Source organism: Lytechinus pictus, unplaced genomic scaffold, assembly GCF_037042905.1.
Source record: "Lytechinus pictus isolate F3 Inbred unplaced genomic scaffold, Lp3.0 scaffold_19, whole genome shotgun sequence".
Lineage (NCBI taxonomy): Eukaryota > Metazoa > Echinodermata > Echinoidea > Temnopleuroida > Toxopneustidae > Lytechinus > Lytechinus pictus.
Genome location: NW_026974140.1, coordinates 12841724 through 12861456, shown reverse-complemented (window position 1 = coordinate 12861456; position 19733 = coordinate 12841724). Strand labels below are relative to the sequence as shown.

General features: G+C 34.5%; 2 protein-coding genes across 2 annotated transcripts in view; both read left to right on the top strand.

The window, feature by feature from the left end:
• The window catches only part of LOC129260877 (sister chromatid cohesion protein PDS5 homolog A-like), a 62274-nt gene that overhangs the window by 5431 nt on the left and 37110 nt on the right, over nucleotides 1-19733 (top strand). The window lies entirely within an intron of this gene.
• LOC129260876 (DCN1-like protein 5) lies at nucleotides 7429-16385 on the top strand. The gene is made up of 7 exons (XM_054898868.2): nucleotides 7429-7558; nucleotides 8126-8256; nucleotides 10012-10139; nucleotides 10826-10970; nucleotides 11703-11811; nucleotides 12417-12627; nucleotides 14516-16385. The coding sequence occupies exons 2-7, from the start codon at nucleotides 8186-8188 to the stop codon at nucleotides 14593-14595; spliced, it is 744 nt and encodes a 247-aa protein (XP_054754843.1). The 5' UTR covers nucleotides 7429-7558; nucleotides 8126-8185; the 3' UTR covers nucleotides 14596-16385.

The window sequence follows — 19733 nt, the reverse complement described above, 5'->3', positions numbered from 1 at the left end:
AAGGGGAGAGTTGTCCAGTTTTGGACACTGAAAATATACCCCAAAACATCTCTTTTTGCTCATTCTAATCATATGACAAACGATTCATCAATGATATAATGTTGTGAAACCTCTGTACTTGTCCTCTCATAAAGAGAACACCTCACCTTGTGATAGACTCTATAAAAGTGAGAATATAAGTGAAATAAGTACTAAAGTAATGAGGGAGTTGTACGTGTGTGACATCACAGATCTTGGTCGCATTGCCAATGGGAGGATCTACATGGCATTAGTGATCTCAATTTTCAAATGCTCATAACTTTCTTATTATTCATTCAATCTTCCTCAAACTTTCAACAATATGTTTCTTTGATTTTTCTCTTTTATATGGATTCAGCTGGTTTCAAAGGTTTCGTTCTCCTTTAAAATAGAATAATGTTTAAATCATTCACTTGACATGAACATTTTGTTTTACAACAATACAGTACCGGTATACATCAGTAATACATCAATAGATTTTTATCGCATAATACATTTTCCATAGATTTCCAATCAATTGTATATATATATATTATGCATATATATATATATATATATCTATACATATATATATTTCTACTCATTTATTATTAATATTGAGCATGCATCGATCACATAATTCGAGCTTGACATGGTCTGACAATCATTTGAATAAAAAATAGCAAAAAAAATAGTAAATAGTAAGGACCTCCCTCATCACTGATGTAAAAAAACGGGCCGAGAAAATGCCTCCTTGTTTTTAAAATAAATAGTAAGATAGCAAATAGTAAGGACCTCCCTCATCACTGCTCTAAAAAAATCCGGACGATCAACTACTATCTTTTTTTACTTGGCCTTAGGACTTTGAAAATGTGTTTTTGACCATTTTTCATCATCTTTCTATTCAAGTTCTCTTTGGAAGGATGTCGCAAAATTTTGAGCGTATGGAATTATTTTCTGATGCGTATGTTCGGTAATACAAGGCCGGTCGGTAATACAATCACTCACTATATTACTTAACCCGCGCAGCAGGCGGGAGCCCAGGGGCTTACCGTGTATTTTACCATACTCACAGGACTAGGGTGATTTATGGTCTAAATATTTCTCCAAATGAATTGTGAAAACAGAAATTATGCACTTACCACGATTATATGGATGAAGGTCTAACGAGTGGCAGTTTCCTGACATCTGGGCACAGACTGGAACCTCAAAAAACGAAAAGTTCTCTCCTTCTACCCCCGTCTCGATCGGCCATTTTTGTTATGAATTGTAACAAAATGGCAGATCGAGACTGAAGTTTAGTATTACTAAGTTAGATTTGCGTCCGAAAATTTTTCAAAAGACATGAGGCTTTTTTTCATTATTCATTATTTACTTCTAGTACCGGTACCTACTTTTGACGATATTCTAGACAGGAATAACCGTTGTTTCTGGGGATTTATTTAACAATTTCTGACATTTTACTATAATCCACTCACACGTATTGCGAGGTTAGTATGTTATACGAACCTCGCACCACGTACGTGTTTACAGTATGGATTTTAGAGTTGTCAGTTAACATCGCTTCATAACGCGAATAATGTTAGCTGAAACTCATTCCGCTACTCACCAGGGCTTTTTCTGGTGAAAAGCATTCCATTTTCAATTTTACAAATCTTATTCATGGAAAAAGCATGCAAAAAAAGAGAAAAATCGCTTACCTCGGCCTGGAAAGTTGCTTCGCATGTCTCTTCGACGGAAATAAAAGGAAGGTTATTGGTGGCGCTAATACAATTCACAACCTTAATTCAGCTTGTCGGTATTTTTTAAACTAGATTTTTGTCTCACCTGCATAGCAGAGTGAGACTATAGGCGCCGCTTTTCCGACGGCGGCGGCGGCGGCGACGGCGGCGGCGGCGTCAACACCAAATCTTAACCTGAGGTTAAGTTTTTGAAATGACAGCATAACTTAGAAAGTATATCGACCTAGTTCATGAAACTTGGCCATAAGGTTAATCAAGTATTACTGAACATCCTGCCTGAGTTTCATGTCACATGACCAAGGTCAAAGGTCATTTAGGGTCAATGAACTTAGACCATGTTGGGGGAATCAACATCAAAATCTTAACCTAAGGTTAAGTTTTTGAAATGTCATCATAACTTAGAAAATATATGGACCTAGTTCATGAAACTTATACATAAGGTTAATCAAGTATCACTGAACATCCTGCATGAGTTTCAAATCACATGACCAAGGTCAAAGGTCATTTAGGGTCAATGAACTTTGGCCGAATTGGGGGTATCTGTTGAATTACCATCATAACTTTGAAAGTTTATGGATCTGATTCATGAAACTTGGACATAATAGTAATCAAGTATTACTGAACATCCTGTGCAAGTTTCAGGTCACATGATCAAGGTCAAAGGTCATTTAGGGTCAATGAACTTTGGCCAAATTGGGGTATTTGTTGAATTACAGCCATAAATTTGAAAGTGTGTTGGTCTAGTTCATAAAACTTGGACATAATAGTAATCAAGTATCACTGAACATCCTGTGCGAGTTTCAGGTCACATGATCAAGGTCAAAGGTCATGTAAGGTCAAAGAACTTTGGCCACGTTGGGGGTATTTGTTGAATTGCCATCATATCTCTATAAGTGTATTGGTCTAGTTCATAAAACGTGGAAATAAGAGTAACCAAGTATCACTGAACATCTTGTGCGAGTTATAGTAGTTTTCAAAATCAGCACTGCTGCTATATTGAATCGCGTGATGCAGGTGAGACGGCCAGAGGCATTCCACTTGTTTATTCATTGTATGCGCAATTCCAATGATTGTTTGATAAAATAGAGACACCAATAAATGCAATAACTTAAAAAACGTACTTTTTAAATTATTTTTGCTGACGATAATATGTTTTGGAAAATATTCAAAGCGATGACAAATTAAACAAAAAATATAGAAAATTCTACGTACCTTGAACAAAGCCTCGCAAGTCTTTACAGTAAAAAGATAGGACACTTTGCCGACTTTGTGTAACGCTTTGCATCGATTTACGTGTACGATAGTTTTTGTGCCTAGTCTTTCCCTTGTAGTGTCTTTGATATGAAGATAAATCGTGCGCCCTCTTTCGCTCATTAGACAAAAAATTTGAGAACTCGCAAGGTTGCTTTGTATTTTGTGGTCAACGAGAAGAAAAATTAACGCTTAAATGACGCTTTTTGAGGGATATTCATCATATTAGGAGGAATTGACTTCACATCGTTTGGTAAGTTTCGTAGGAGGATTTCATTCTGTAAATCCTCTTATTAAGTCTGTGCGAGTGTGTTGAATTGTTGAATGCGCCGTGCCTTCATTTTCCTGTACACGGCGGCAGAGATGCACCCATGGGTGCTATAATCCCCATTCACCAACGGTAGTGTGTTAGTGCGAGCCTGCATGTGTAAATCAGGTCAGCAATTCGGAGGACAGGTTTTGTCCAGATTTTTTTTTTTTAATTCTAAATGACATTATATTATCTTGAACGAAGGCCCACTCTTTTTGTTAGACTCTAATCTTTCTTTTGATACTTTATAGTTCTAAGAAAATAAAGAAAATATACGTTACCGAAGATTTATTCCTTATTTTTTTTATTTTCTGCCGGAGAGGAAAAAATGGCAGCCGTGTGTTGCGTTCAACGTGTTGTGCTTTTATCAAGGCTTTCCGATTAAATTTTTGATATCCTGGCCAATCAATGTGAGCGACACGTTCCGAACGCACATCTACAAGCGCAAAGCAGCGGCACAAATCGTGATATATAGCGACTGGTACATACGTCTGTAAGGATGATGACGTCATCCAAGATGGCAACTTACGTTGACCAACAAAAGGATCGAAGATGACTATGTATCGATCATCATTTGAAAGGAATTAGCAGTAACTGCGGTTTAAGGTACAATATTTCTGAATTTTATATATTTTTTCGTAAGTTTGAATGTACTTTCTTTTTGATAATGTGTAGTGACATTTTATGTACAAAAAAACAATCCGAAAATCGGGTTTCCGCCGAATGTTAGATCTAACGTTACTGCTAATACGTTGGCTGTACGTACGGGCCAACAACTCTTCAGTCTATGTATGGGTGAGTGGAGCCAACGCAGTTCAGCGGAACAACCAAAATACAGAGACTGAAGCTTTTGGTCTAACGATATTCTTGCTATCTACTTGCATATAGTGTATGTAAACATTACTGTACAGTGGCAAATTGTATAGAACGGGTAGCAGTGCGTTCAACGCTAGCGGGCGTGTACATTTTGCTTATTACATAACGTCATCCAGCCACTGCCGAGAGCCAATTTATGAATGAAAATATAGTCAGCATGCGCATTGCAAGCCTTCCATAGCCCCACACAGTATTCCACCAAAACAAGTGTGCAATTCTCTATCACCTCGTACCAAAATCGACCTAGAATTTCACTTTCCTATATTTTATATGAATTATGAAAGGTATTCTCGCAGGATCTATTTTCTCACCGATACCGCACAGGTAAGTGAATTTCGATTACTTCTTGCTTTTCGGTCAAAATCTTACGAATTAGCGTCGATTTGGCATCGTGTTCGTTGGAGTTTGTAGAGTCTATCGCATCGTGTACAAAGCCAATTGGTGTCCGGGTTTCGGAGCGTCGCGTGAATATGCATGAAATTGCCGAGTCTCGATAATTTTTTATCGATACTGGAGCGATCCGATCACGAACCAAGACCATATCCCGCGTAGACAATGTGACTGGATATCGATGAGATTTTGAGCGTTTTGCTAGTTGGATTTATTCAAATCATCCTTTTTCTGGGGTGGACTTGACCTTTAAGAAACAAGGGGTCTCAAAAAGTGGATTTTTTGGCGATTTCGCGATGTTAATGGATTTTGGAAACATGTCCTCACATAAAATTGACACTTGTCTTTCGCAAGCCAATACGGGTCGCCATTTTTTCCCAGAAGTCATTCACTATAACACACAGGCTCATACGAGAGAATGTGCGTACTCGGTTACTTAGAAAGTGAAATTGGCATACCTGGTTTTTATCTCCAATAGCAGAGTGATCAAGTTATCAGATCATCATGAAAATGGCTGGGTATGAAGTGTGAGAAATCAGGATTGTGCAATCACAAGCAAAATTGATGAAAGTTCCTTAGTACTAATCAACCTATCAATGATAGACATTGTTCTGTTCTTCCATACTCCAATTGCCTGCCCTTGGGATTTTTTCGTTGTCAAGGACATGAACTTGGAATGTTCCACTTTGACATGGGGTTTAAAAAAATTTTATTGGGCAATATGATCACGTCGCTAATAGAGTTTCAAAATACCCTTCACATCCTGATCCCCCCCCCCCCCCCCCCCGCTTGAGATCAAATTCTTTGGTCCTGATATCTTGATCAATGGGAATCAGCTGATCTTACGTATGTATGGGTTGATTATGCTAGGATTTCATCGAAGTCGTAGTTGAAATATGTGTCAGCAATGGGTATGAAAATATAAGAACTTGAAAGAGTTTTTCTTCAGGTTAACGTGAGTATCATTGTTTTTGTTGTTATATGTGTACTATCTTTGCATTTTTGGAATAACTTTTATCATTCCTGCCAAGAATTTGTGAGGATAACCATCAGCAGCACGCACTGGCAGGAATTTCTCAGCGCGCGAGTGGCATCCCTACTTTAAGGGTCTTTTGTAGAACCGTTCTACATAAAAACGAGATATCGCTCGACTGTTTCACAAAGCCGATTTTGGTGATATGAAGATTTATCTTATTCAGATGTTCAAGATGGCCAGTGAAAAGGCATTTGAATATGATTTTAAATGACACCAAGATAGTTAAAATCTGATCATTGGTTGCCGAGATACAGCCGAATAAAATTTCCAGAAAAAGGGAGATTTTCTGCCAAAGAATGGTCAAAATGGCAAAAATGTGTTTTTTGCCATTTTTTGACTGCCTATTTCAAAACTTGATTAAGTGTTTTGAATCATTTGAAATTTGATTATAAATGATTATTATAATTATTATGATACTAGCATAGATTCCAGGAAGCCTATTGATTTTGAGGTCAGAAGGTCAACGGTCAAGGTCACAGTGACATGTTTTCATCTTACACTTCTGCAGTCATTGTAAACACGATAACTTCAGTTTAACCTAAACTAGGCTCATAATTTGGTGTATATGATTATATCATGGATTCCGGGAATCCTCTCGATTTTGAGGTCAAAAGGTCAAAGGTCACAGTGACTTCAGTTTAATTTAACCTAGGCTCATATAATTTGGTGTGTATGATTATATTGTGGATTCCGGGAATTCTATTGATTTTGAGGTCAAAAGGTCAAGGTCACAGTGACCTGCTTCCATCTTACCCTTCTGAAGTCCTTGTAAACACAAGAACTTCAGTTTAACTTAAGCTAGGCTCATTTAGTTTGGTGTTTATGATACTAGCATGGATCCCAGGAATCCTCTCTATCTTGAGGTCCAAAAGTCAAGGTCAGAGTGACATCCTCTCATCTTACCCTTCTGAAGTCCTTTTAAATGCGATAACTTTAGTTTAACTTAACCTAGTCCTATGCTCAAATAATTTGGTGTGTATGGTACTAGCATAGATTCCAGGAATTCTATTGATTTTGAGGTCAGAAGGTCAAAGGTGAAGTCGCCACCTTCCACCTTTCTTGCTTGAACAATAACTCCAATTTCCGCGTTACAGGCGGGCATATTATGTGCTCACCTTAGCGGCACTCTTGTTGTGGTTGGGTTAATAGTTAATAATAATGATAATATTTGAAATTTATTTAGCGCATAATAGTCACAAGACTCTCTATGCGCTTTACAAAATATATTTAAATACTAAATTATACATTAAACCTTATATGAATTATGCAATAAACCTAAACCTTAATCCTCAAATACTAAATACAAATTAGAACAAATTAAATCAATACATAAAAGTTACATCACTAATGAAATGAAAACTTACAATATTTAACAACATAATATATTGAACATATAAATATTATTTTGAAAATAAGTGAGCTTTGAGCATTAATTTAAATATGGGGAAGAATGGTGCAGTTCTTATATTTAAAGGTAGAGAATTCCAGAGTACAGGGGCAGATAAAGAAAGGGCTCTTTGACTATATGTATTTGTGGAGGGAACAGTAATTAGATGTTGTGAGGATGATTGAAGGTTACATCTTGGTTTATATGGTTAAGATATAGTGTATCTTAAAGATTATACTTTTTTTCAGAACTGTCATTGTATTCTACAACTTTGGAAATAATTATGACACTATAATTAATGGGAGCTCAATAAAATAGTGGTCTAATAATTAATGACTGCTCAAAACAAGTGTGTGCATCAGCTAAGTATCGGGTCAGGTGATTTGTCCTCATGATGAATTAAAATATATTGTTTTTTTTTTTCTGTTTAAAGGTTAAATGACATTTCAGTTGCCAATGATGCTGTGAGCCATTCCATTTTCATCACCACACAAACATTCCTGTCCGCCCTGGATTACCCAAACTCCTCAGCTTCAAACCCCAACCTTCACCAGCGATTCACTCGCTTGGTAAGAACAAATCTTGGAATAGAATAGATAGAGTCAAGTATTCAATACCACATTCTCTTTCTCTCCCCCCCCCCCTCTCTCTCTCTTTGTGATAAGTCCTTTAATGCACACTTCTGGAAATCTATATTTTTATTTCAAAAGAGTTATAATTCAATTCAAAATTCAAAAGTTACAAAGTAAAAAAATCAAATACATATAAATGAGCCAGGACCTCTTGAAAGCAGCCTGTAATGAACTGCCTATCTAACTTTCTGCTATTTAACAAGAAATTGTGGTGGTGGTGGTGATGGTAGTAGTAATGTGTGTAAGTAGTGGAGGTTATAAAATTTATTCATATTGATTGTAAGATTATACTTCATTGAAAATACACTAGTAGTCCACTGCAGCTACCAAAGTAACTACTTGTACCATGGTAGCATCACCAAATTGACAAACAAAGGTTTCTATTCAAGTTACCATTAATTTATTAACTTGGCATCCAAGTACCCAGAAAAATGCAAGACAATTCTGTAATAGCTACATGCATCAATACCTATCATTTGATGCTGAATCCTATGTTTCTTTCAGACCTTGGGTGGTGGTGGAGATTTTACATCTAAACCTCACCATCCTTTACCTAACTCAAACATGGCACCCAAGAGGAAAAGAGGAACTTCATCTGCAGAAGATCTTGTCAAGAATAAAAAGTCCAAGGAGAGGTAAGTTGAGATATGTTTTCTTTTCTAAATGACAAAAACCATTGAAAACTTTTAATATTTATTAATTAAAACTCAGTTGGGCTCTAATTTTATTTGCTTGAATGGTCAATGTCCCATTGGTTTCTTTCCGATTGAGTCTTCTCTCTTTGTGATGGACTTATCTCTCTCCCCCACCTTCCCTCTCTTTTGAAACTCCTTGTCTCTCATTATTCCCCCCCCCCCCTTCTTCACTCCACTCTTTCATTTTAGCTTATCCGGCCCGAAGGGCCAGATGAGCTTATGGCGTGGCGTGGCGTCTGTCGTCCGTCCACAATTTCAAAATGCTACTTCTTCGCCATTTCAAGTCTGATTTCAATTCTGTTTGCTTTATATGATAGCACTAGGTGGGGGATTCAAAACTTCTACACAGAATTTTGAAACTCATTAAATATGCTAATTTATGCGCATTTTTCAAAATTCACAAAAAATGCTTCTTTATTTATTGACCGATTTTGAATTTTTTGCTTCCATCTGGTAGAGCTTTATGAGGTTCACCAAAGTTCTGTACAGAATTTTGAAATTTTGACTAGAACAATTTTTGTGCTAATTTATGCGAAATTAATTTATGCATATTTATAAAATTTCACATAAAATGCTTCTTCTTTATTTGTTGACCGATTTTGATTTTTTTTTCTTCCATCTGGTAGAGCTTCATGAGGTTCACCAAACTTTTACACAGAATTTTTAAATTTGGAGTAGAAAATTATTTATGCAAAATTCATAAATCACAGAAAATGCCTCTTTATTTGTTGACTGGATTTCAAAATGCTTCTTCTCATCATTTCAAGTCTGATTTCAATTCTGTTTGCTTTATATGATAGCATTAGGTGGGGGATTCAAAACTTCTACACAGAATTTTGAAACTCATAAATTTTATGCTAATTTATGCATATTTTTAAAAATTCAGATAAAATGCTTCTTCTTTAATCGTCGACCGATTTTGATTTGTTTTTCTTCCATCTGGTAGAACTTCATGAGGTTCACCAAACTTCTACATAGAATTTTGAAATTTTCAAAATTATTTATACCAATTTATGCAAAATATATTCATAAATCACAGAAAATTCCTCTTCTTCTTTATTCTTGTTCCATCTGAGAGCTACATGAGGTTCACCAAGGTTCTACACAGAGTTTAGAAATTTTGACTAGAAAATTATTTATGCTTAATTTATATGAAATTTATTCATAGGTCACAAAAATGCTTCTATGTCATTTCTTCATCAATTTCAATTCTATATCCTCAATTTATGTCACCAATGTAATTCACTACAGTGTCAACTGGGCTGAAATTAAAATTGTGTTAAATTTTGTTGCGAGATGCCGGATGAGCTCCACATCATTGATGTGCTAGTTCTTTGTTTTTCTCTGCTCTTTTCATCTCTCTTCTCTCCACTTTCTCTCTTTTTCTCTGTTTACACTTACCTTTCTTCTATTATTATGTATTGTGTTGCTGCGATGTATAATCGTTATGAATATATCGTTTGATTTGCTGATATTTTTATCTTGGATGTTTTCCAGTATGCCCACTTGAACATTCATCATAAGTAATTTTGATTTATCCTGTGCGCACAGGGATCGGTAGACTAGCTTAACAGCCGGGGTAATATAGGAGTGCCTTGTGCACCTAGCAAGGTGGTTACTTGCGCTATGCAAATCCTATATTGTATTTATTGTTATTCTTATTATTATCCTCAAATTATCATCTCTCCTTTACAGCATTAAAAATTATCTTCATAGCAGTTCTTTGACCAGCCATCATCACCATCATAGTAAAGCACCTTTTTCTCTCAAGAAATGCCAGAATTGGTTTAGAGAATATATGGACACAGATACAGATTCAATAGGTAAGTAATCTCTATTTTACAACGAAACAACTAAATGAATTGAGTATTATCTATTGAGGTGTGTAGATGAAAATAGAGAGTTGAAATTTGGCAGTACATTTCATACCTGGTACATATGATCCTTGGGTAATACCACATACCCATGTCCATGAGGGTGATGAGGTCAAAGGTCATCTAGGGGTCAAAAGGTCAAATGTGAGCTCATGTCCATCCTTTTTTAAAGTTTTTGTTCAACTTGCTCTCATTTCTTTATTTCTACATCAGTTTTGATAATCAAACTTGTTTCAAATAATTCTTGGGTGATACCACATGTGTGTTGGTCAATGGTCATCTAGTGGTCAAAAGGTCAATTTTTTGTTCAACTTGCTCTCATTTCTTTATTTCTTCATCAATTGTATTTACTCTTGGTACCAATGATCTTTGGGTGATACTACATGTATGCTGTTGATGATGGGGTCAAACGTCATCTAGGGATCAAAGTATCATTTTGCATATTTTATTGATTGCAAAATCAGGTAAAACTGGTTCATGAACCACCTTGTTTCCTTTAGATGTTGTGAGAATCAATTCATATACATGTATCGTAAAATAAATATTGTTACATGTATAAGTAAAAGAACAGAAATATTGTCTTTGCCACTAATTACCATCACAGTGACCATCTGTCTTTTATTGCTGTTTTTCAGGCCCTGATGGTATGGAAAAGTTTTGTGAAGATATTGGAGTAGAGCCTGAGAATCTAGTCATGCTGGTCATTGCCTGGATGTTAGATGCTGAACAAATGGGTTTCTTCACTCAAACAGAGTGGATGAATGGCATGACCAAGTTACAGTGAGTACCTTCACAGCTTGGATATAAGCTTCATCTTCATCTATGCAACAAAATAGAAATCACTACAATTCAGATGATTTGACTTAATATGACGTTACATCATCTATGATTTGTATGTTAAAAGTCAATGGCACATTTATACCCATTATTAACCATCTGAAATATATTGCTAGTTATTGTTTGATTTTATACCCTTTTGTTTGCCTTTGTACTTTGATGATACCTTGCTGTAGCCTTAACATTACTTTTAGTATTAAGTCGCCTTCGTAGGCCAAAGGTCATGTGTAAGTAAAAGTTCAAATTTGCCAAATTTTAATTTTTACCTAGCTTAATCATGTAATTGAGTCAAACCAAAGGTGAAATCGGAATTGATTTTGCTTCTCATAACAAATGTACCTAATAATAATTATGAGTGTTTTTTTCATGTAGCCGTAAGTTATGCACAACTTTAGGTATGAGTGGTGGCCTGATTGTTTTCAAAATTTGATTCTCAGTCATTTTTAGTCCAACCTGTGAAGACTACAATTCTTGTAATTGATAAGCATCTAAATGCAACATTAAGAATTTAAAAAAAAATGACTAGGACTTCACTCCACTATTTTAAAACATGAAAATCATTATAAGAGTCTCTCAATCTAGCACAAGAACAGAACAGCTATTAGTCTTGTGTACTGTGTAAAGGTCTGTGTAACTTATAAATCACTAAACCTCATTGTGGTCATTTTATTTCAGGGTTGACTGCACAGAAAAACTCAGGGGAAAGTTAGAGTCGTTACGTGCACTTCTAGATGAACCTGCAACATTTAAAAAGATTTACAGATATGCTTATGACTTTGCTAGGGTAAGTCAAATGAAAATTGTCCAATTAAACTCTTTATTATTACTCTGGAATTAAAGATTAAAAGAAAAGTTTCCAATTTGCAGTCATTTATTTGTACCCCTGATCATAAATCTTTATCTAATTGGATTTTTCAGCTGTGACTGCCAGTTATAAATCATCTGTATTGCCTGGCAATTGAATGTTTTTTTCAGGTGTTTATTTGTATCACGTATATTTACTTTGACATAAAAACTTACAAAATATTTCTATGGGCAATTCATTTTGAGATTATATTCCCAATATATTGAAGAGTTTTTATTAGAGCAACAACATTGCCACTTCATATTAAACCATCGGATGGGATCCACATGTAGCGAGTGGTTATTTGTTTATGAATATGACATGAATAGCTGTATATCATTTATAGACTGCCCAATGGAAATATTACAAGCTGTCTTTATAAGCATGTGGTTTTCAGATGGTACCTTTAGAATATGATGTAATTAATAATCTAAATAAAAGGGTGTTGAAATGTCTTGAACGAGAGTTAGTCAATGGAGCAAGTGATTTATATTAATGTACATGACTTATTCCACATTTTTGTGTGTGCTATATCCTACTGACAGGTTAATAAAGATCAACGTAGTATGGACTTAGATACTGCCCAGGCCATGCTGACGTTGCTACTTGGACGTCAATGGCCACTGTTTAATCAGTTTCACCAATTCCTTGACAAGGCCAAGTATAAAGTGATCAACAAGGACCAGTGGTGCAATATCCTAGAGTTCAGTAGGGCCATTAGACCTGACCTCAGTAACTATGATGAAGATGGTGCCTGTAAGTCAATTGGTCTTTGTTGTGCAAACTAATGCTGCAAGTCAGGCGGCATGTTCGAGTTCGGTTCGGCAGAATTCAGGATTTTTTTTCTGAACTTTGGTTAATAAATTACAGCAACATTAAAAAAAAGATCGCTGCCCTGAACCATGTAACATTCGTCGTAACCTACGTCTGTCACATACTTGAAACAAATTTTGTTTTTGAAAAGAATGGTTATAAAAATTGTTGCATGAATTAAAATTTGTTTTTTCTATAAAATAGTTAAAGTCCTTTCCATTTTCATTTTAAATTAGATAAAATTACCAAAGAAAAAAAAATGAAAATGAGAGAATAAGGATAGAAACAGAATTTCAAAGAACAGAATATTTTTTCAGGATTATTTCATGTAGATATGATTGTGATCAATTACAATGTCATAGCAATCACAGCTATCCCAATTGGAGTGTTGATTGGGTATGTTGGACCATGAGACAGACAACCTCCACTCAACTGCTATTAAACTGGTAAAATTCATATTCCAAAGAATACAAAATGTTTTCCAAAGTCCATAATTTCTTAAAAGTTGTTTAATCTGGTCAATTAATTACTCTAAAAGGGTAAATTATCAGTTCATTCTTGGTCCTGAAAGATCAACGCTAAGTGACGTCAAACACATTTCCAACACGAAAATGAGTACATGGGACTGTACTGTGAATTTCAGTGTTGTGAAATCCCCCGGAGACGATCATTGAGGACCAAGACAGAACTGATAATTTATCTTTTTATTTTCTGTAATTGACAAGATTAAACCACTTTCTAGAAAATGTTGACTTTGGAAGAACACTTTATATTCGGAATGTGAATTTTACCATGATAATAATAACAATAATAATAATAATCCGCTTTTATATAGCGCTTAGTACATCGGTACAATGTCTCTAAGTCTAAGCGCTTTTACAAATATATTATTACCCCGGTCATCCTGGCATGCCCGCATAAAATGTATGCACCTTCTCCAACAAGAGTTCCAAGATTCAATTGCTAGGCATACTACAAAAGCTTTCGTGTCCTACCTGGTACCCATTTAATAGCAGCTGAGTGCAGGTTGTTTTGTTTCAACTTTCCAGACCAATTATTTGTATTCCCAGACGCGATCGTGGCGTCTTTTCTTCGCTTTGCTTTGAAATTTTTTTATTTTTTTATTTAGAATTCTATTCTACCCTCATTTCTTATTAATTTGGACATATCAGAAGGTAAAAAATAAATTTTACCATTAATTTGTCAGTTAGGAGGAAAAAAATTTTGTCGTCTTTATTTTCTTTTATTAAATACAAATTAATTGAGACCGATTACAACTACGATCGATTATGGCAATATACTTCCAGATCAATAATTTCCAGAACGCGATCATGGCTTTGTTTTGTTTTGCTTTGACTTAATGATCTTTTCAGTTATTGAGAATTCTATTTCTACCCCCATTTTTTATTTATTTGAATATTTCAGAAGAGTGATACTAATCTGTGACCAGTGGCAGTTTACAAATGTGCTTGGCATTTTATACCGAACCAAGCCTTTGTGTTCGGTTCCGTCCAGTTCGGAAGTGCCAAGTTCGGCGAACCTCCGTTCGGTTACAGTTCGGCTACAGCACTAGTTTAAACCTCAATATCTGTTTATATTAGACCTCATAGACATCCTGCAAAAATGTTCATTCCAGAATGCATGTTACCACATGTCAAAATCTGAAGCTTTTTGCAAGATTTAAATCACCTTGTTTTATTTTTAATTTCATGTATTTAGAAGAGAACTTTATGTAGTTTAGATTTGAATCCTTTCTAATCCTAAAATGAGTTCTGAAGGATTAATCAACAAAGTTTTAGTCTTTGATGCTGTCATATTTGTTTACCTACAGGGCCTGTGATGCTTGATGAATTTGTGTTGTGGTTCCGATTACACCAAACAGGGGCTGCCTCATCATCGGCACCCACGTAACGACAGCCAGTCAACAACTTCTTGACTACAACAACTCAATAAAATTTTAAAAGAAGACACTGAAAGTGGCGAGAAGCTGCAACGAAAGCTTCTTAACACTTTTAAAAATGCCTAACTGCCAAACTGCAAAGGTTCATGCTTCCATGTTCTGATGGCTTTGATACAAATATTGAAACAGTAAGAGGTTGTGTGCTGCTTCTCCTGTTGTGACTATTCCAAGTGATCTTGCACTAATTCTGACTGTCAACCAAATCCTGCGTATGTTCATTACTGGAACTGATCGGCTCACCTGACTCCTCCCATTGTAAATAAAGCAAGGACAACATCATCATTAATCAGACTATGGATGTAGTGGACAAGGATATGTAGCAACTTAGATAGATATCTCCAGTGCAAGAAAGACAACTTTATTTTTACTGTAAGTGCAAGAGAGACACAGCTTTATCTTCAATATTAGGAGAACATTGACTACCTGGAAAAGATATGCTTCAGGTCTGTTCATTTTTATTTCCAGAGGATAGTTATCTATTAAAGTAAAGCAAAATATTTACTTTCAAGCATATATCTCTAGGTATCGCTGGGTGAAGAGGTCATAGCTTAACCTCCTTTACGAATACAGGATCAGTGACTTCCTTGACAAGGAGAAGTATTGAACCAGTTCCTAGTGTTTTCCAAGAGGTTGGTTATAACGTGTGGGCACCAAGTGAAACTATTAACCAACAGGTGGTGATATATCAGTTATTAATTGCAAAATATATGTAACCCCTCATTTGGTTTATTTTGTATGTGTATATGTCTCATCAAATGCATTGATGATGACCTTATTTTTATATAAATTTGTGATCCCTTCCAGCTATTTTAAACTCTGTAGTCGTTAATGCATAATTATTGAATATTTGATATTCATATTGTTAACTGTTGTCCTCTTTTATTTTGTGATATTTTTATATGTGATGATTTGAAGAATGCTATGGATGATTAGAGGGCATTATCAGAAAAAAGTATGAGAAATGTCTCTAAGAATTACTTTTGCCTCTTAACTGGATGTTATAATTTTGTTTACATAAACTTTGTTTTGCCTTTTTTTGTTGTTCAACCCATGCCAAATGTTAGAATGGATCTTCAAAGTGATCACAAAAAAGGGTGAATCACAAATTACGGTTCGTAGAAAAATGTTAATGTTTTAGAGCAATCGTAATTTACTAGCAAGCAAAAAGTGATGTGTTTTTGTAATTTTTATAAATCTTGGTTCTCAGTTTAACAAAGCATCCAGACTTGATGGTGAAAATAGTTTGTCAAATCATGGAACACCAAAATATTTCTTCCTAATGACTGAAAGAAAATGCATTAAACAGGACTACAGTTATGTTGAAATTTGTATTAAACCTGTCTGTGTGCTTATGTTAGAATGTCAGGATTACATTTTTTTTCTTCAGTACACTCCATATGATTGTTGGACCTTCAGATTTGCATTAAAACACACACACACAAGAAAACTGCAATTATGTTTTATTTAAAAAATAGTTAAGGTATCTGTATATGTGATTTAGCCTCTGGTATCTTTTACTCCTCATTTTTAGTGTACACAATTAAATCTCTATCCTTCCTTGGGGTCTTCAGAAAAGGCACAGAATTAAAATAATAATTTCCAAAGCACATGTAAAAGGGTTCAAAAAAGAAAATATGAAGACGTCAAAAACTCACCTTACATTGACCCACCCAGTGGTATTTGCTGTGCATTAAGGCCCTACCATTGTAAGCGGTTGCAGTCAATTCAAATCTAACTCAAATATGGAAAGTCAGCAAATGCCATAATTTGTGTCATTTAGAAGGGGTATTCATTGTCCATTGATGTACGTTCATAATGCACAATCTCAAGAGAGCATCCTGTTCGGACATTCTAGATGACTGTGACATGGCTGGCTTTCCATAGTTGAGACCAATTTGAATCAATCACATGACCCTGGTATGATTAATTGCATGCTACTCTATTTCCATTGATAATTGTATGTTTGTATTGCTCTTGTGATTTTATATACCTCATTGCATTGCAGAGCTTTGTGAAAACTCTTACCTATATTTTGTGTATATCAGATAAATGTATGAGTGAGTAGATGAAATGTATGAGGGGGCCCATATTGATGATCGTCATGCAGCAAATTGTGAAGTATGTGTACTTGCATTGGCAACAGTACACATTCAGGTGAACTTTGCCTATTAGAGTTTGTGAATATGGGCCCCTGTGTGCACACATGTGCAAAGGCAATGTTGCCCAATAGCATGTGTGAAAATGAATTACTATTAAAATGGGGCTTGATTTGAGCAGGTTCTTCTTTCTTGCACCAAGAATTGCATGTTTGATCCTCCCTTTCTGATGAATGATAAAATAGTAATAGCATTTCATATATGTAATCACTGTAGTTAGGACTTCAGATCAATTAGTAAATAATTCATGCTCAGAACTAAAATATAAATAGGGCAATTTTTATGTTGATTGTATGTAAGTCGATTAAATCAAGATGAATAGTTTATGTGGTGAATTAAGAATACCTTTAGATCAAGAGCTATTCTCTTTTTTTTTAAATTCTATTTTATTTCTATTTTTTTTTTTTTTTTTTTTTTTTGGGGGGGGTGGGGGTTTATTATAGCAGTCATAGTAGACTGACTGTGTGTTGCTTGTTTTTAAAGTATGAAAAGGAATAGATGATCCCTCTACTACATGTACATTGTACACTAATGATAATTAATGTATGTAAAATGATGATTTTAAGTGCTTATGTACCTTTCTCAGAATATTATCATTTTAAAGTTCTGAATAGATCCATGATAGAACATCTTTTCAGGTATGTCTCATTATTTTTCATTAATTCCATGTCCTTATAGGAAATGTCTTCCTGTCAATTTTATATTGCTAATAGGATTTATATTGATATTTATTCTTTTTTATCCAGATGAAGTCAAGACTCAAAGCTTTATTCCTTGTAACATGTGTTCCATTGATATCATTACATTAGTACATGTGTGTGTAATTCTCATCAATCAACATCATTATTTTCAAGATGAAAGATTCAAAGAGAAATTAATTTGAATACGAAGGAAAGTGGTGGGACATTTTTATTTGGGGGGGGGGGGGTGGGGAGGGAACAGAAAATAACTTGCATTTCTCCCTTTGTCATTGTATTTTCATATGCTTCTGAAAAGTAGGTTGAAGCAGTTATGTTCATTTATCATAATTTCTTTAAATGTAAACATGTCTGAAACATTCTCTCAACTTTTCTACTTGGCTGGTTATTGCTTTAATCATTTTAACCCCCCCCCCCCAAAAAAAAAAAAAAAAACACTAAATAAATAATGATAAAAAAATAAAATAAATTTACTTATTAGTAACCAAGTGTAACCGGATTGACCAAGTATAAGAATTGAAACGAGATACATGTAGTTCCAAGTGTCAAAAAGCACCACAGTGACATATATCTTATAGATATATAATTTCTTTGTTCTTTGGCATGCTAGGAATTAAAGGGCACTAGCAGATCGACAAGACTAGAGGCTTTAAAGGGATGGTCTGGGCTGAAAGTATGTATAGCTTAATAAATAGAGTAGAATTCACTGAGCAAAATGATGAAAATTCCATCAAAATCAGATAACAACAAATTTATTGAATTTTAAAGTTTTGCAATATTTTGTGAAAACGGTCGTCATGAATATTCATTAGGTGGGCTGATGATGTCACATCTCCACTTGTTCTTTTGTATTTTATTATATGAAATTAGGTTTATTCAAATTTTTTCCTCCAAGAACTAGAAAAATTGGATTGTCAACTGATTTTAAGTGCATTTAGTGCATTAGATATTTATTGCTGCAACTTATTTCATTATAAGGGAGACATATTATTCACACAAGTATGAAATAATGAAAAAATATGATTATATGTAATAACATAAGAAAACGGAAAGTGGAGATGTGACATCATCAGCCCACCTAATGAATATTCATGATGACTGTTTTCACAAAATATTGCTAAACTTTAAACTTCAATAACTTTATTATTTGTTATCCGATTTTGTTAAAAATTTGGCATTTTGCTCAGTGAATTCTACTCTATGTATTAAGATATAAATATTTTCATCCCGGATCATCCCTTTAAGCCTTATTTGAGGACCAAAAAGTATTGCCTTTTTTACTTGTTTTGTGATCCCAGTTCTTTTGATCATAAAACAACTACCATACTTTACAGAATTAGCCTTCCCCACTGTCTATTCTTTGATTTCTTGAGTATTCCGTTGACAGTTATGCTATCATTTACTTGGTGAGTCTACATTCTATTGCTGTCAATGATTTATGAATTTTGTTTCATCTCTACATGTATTATCAATAGAAGCATTATGAACAATATATAGACTAATCGGTACTTAAAACCACATGAAAATATATGTTCATATTCTTGTTTATGTTAAATATATAAAGATCAACTCTTAATGTGTAATGTGATTATATCTCACTCACTGTTTTTGCTCAGTATTCAAGGATAATAGTTATTTTGTCTTGTTTCATTTCTTATTCAATCACTACAGGGATGAAATTAAGATCACCAATTTCCCCTCCCCCTGTTTTCTTTCAGCTTCAATTTTGCTGAAACTTTGTGCACTTTTAAGACTGATTTTCCCATGTGAAATGATAATTGAATTGAGTTTGTAAACTGAGTTAACACATTGATTATTCAATTTCAAATGTATGATTGGTACATATTTACTTGGCTTAATCTGTTTTTGACTGTTAATTATACGTTTTGAAATTATTTAATGAAGTTTTTCCTATTGAGTCACATATTTAATGAGAATGTTTATTTTCCATGTATGGTATATGCATTAATTGGACATATTTTATACAGGTTTCTAGAGGTACTGAAAGAAATGATATATTTTTTGTTTATACATCCGAGCTCGTATCCTGCACTTATGAACTCACAGCCATTTGAAAGCACTATAACTTTATCATATGGGTTACACAGTTTATTAAATTTATAATGGAAATCTGAAATAAGATTTAAGTACAATAATAAGGTTTGGAATTCTGTAATCAAGCTGTGTGTAAATAGATGTCAGTTATCCAATATTCAGTATTCTTTTGTTTTAATG

Coding starts and splice junctions, on each gene's coding strand:
- LOC129260876 (XM_054898868.2), top strand. CDS start 8,186: ATGGCACCCAAGAGGAAAAGAGGAACTTCATCTGCAGAAGATCTTGTC. Junction 10,140..10,825: donor CACAGATACAGATTCAATAG/GTAAGTAATCTC, acceptor GCTGTTTTTCAG/GCCCTGATGGTATGGAAAAG. Junction 12,628..14,515: donor CTATGATGAAGATGGTGCCT/GTAAGTCAATTG, acceptor GTTTACCTACAG/GGCCTGTGATGCTTGATGAA.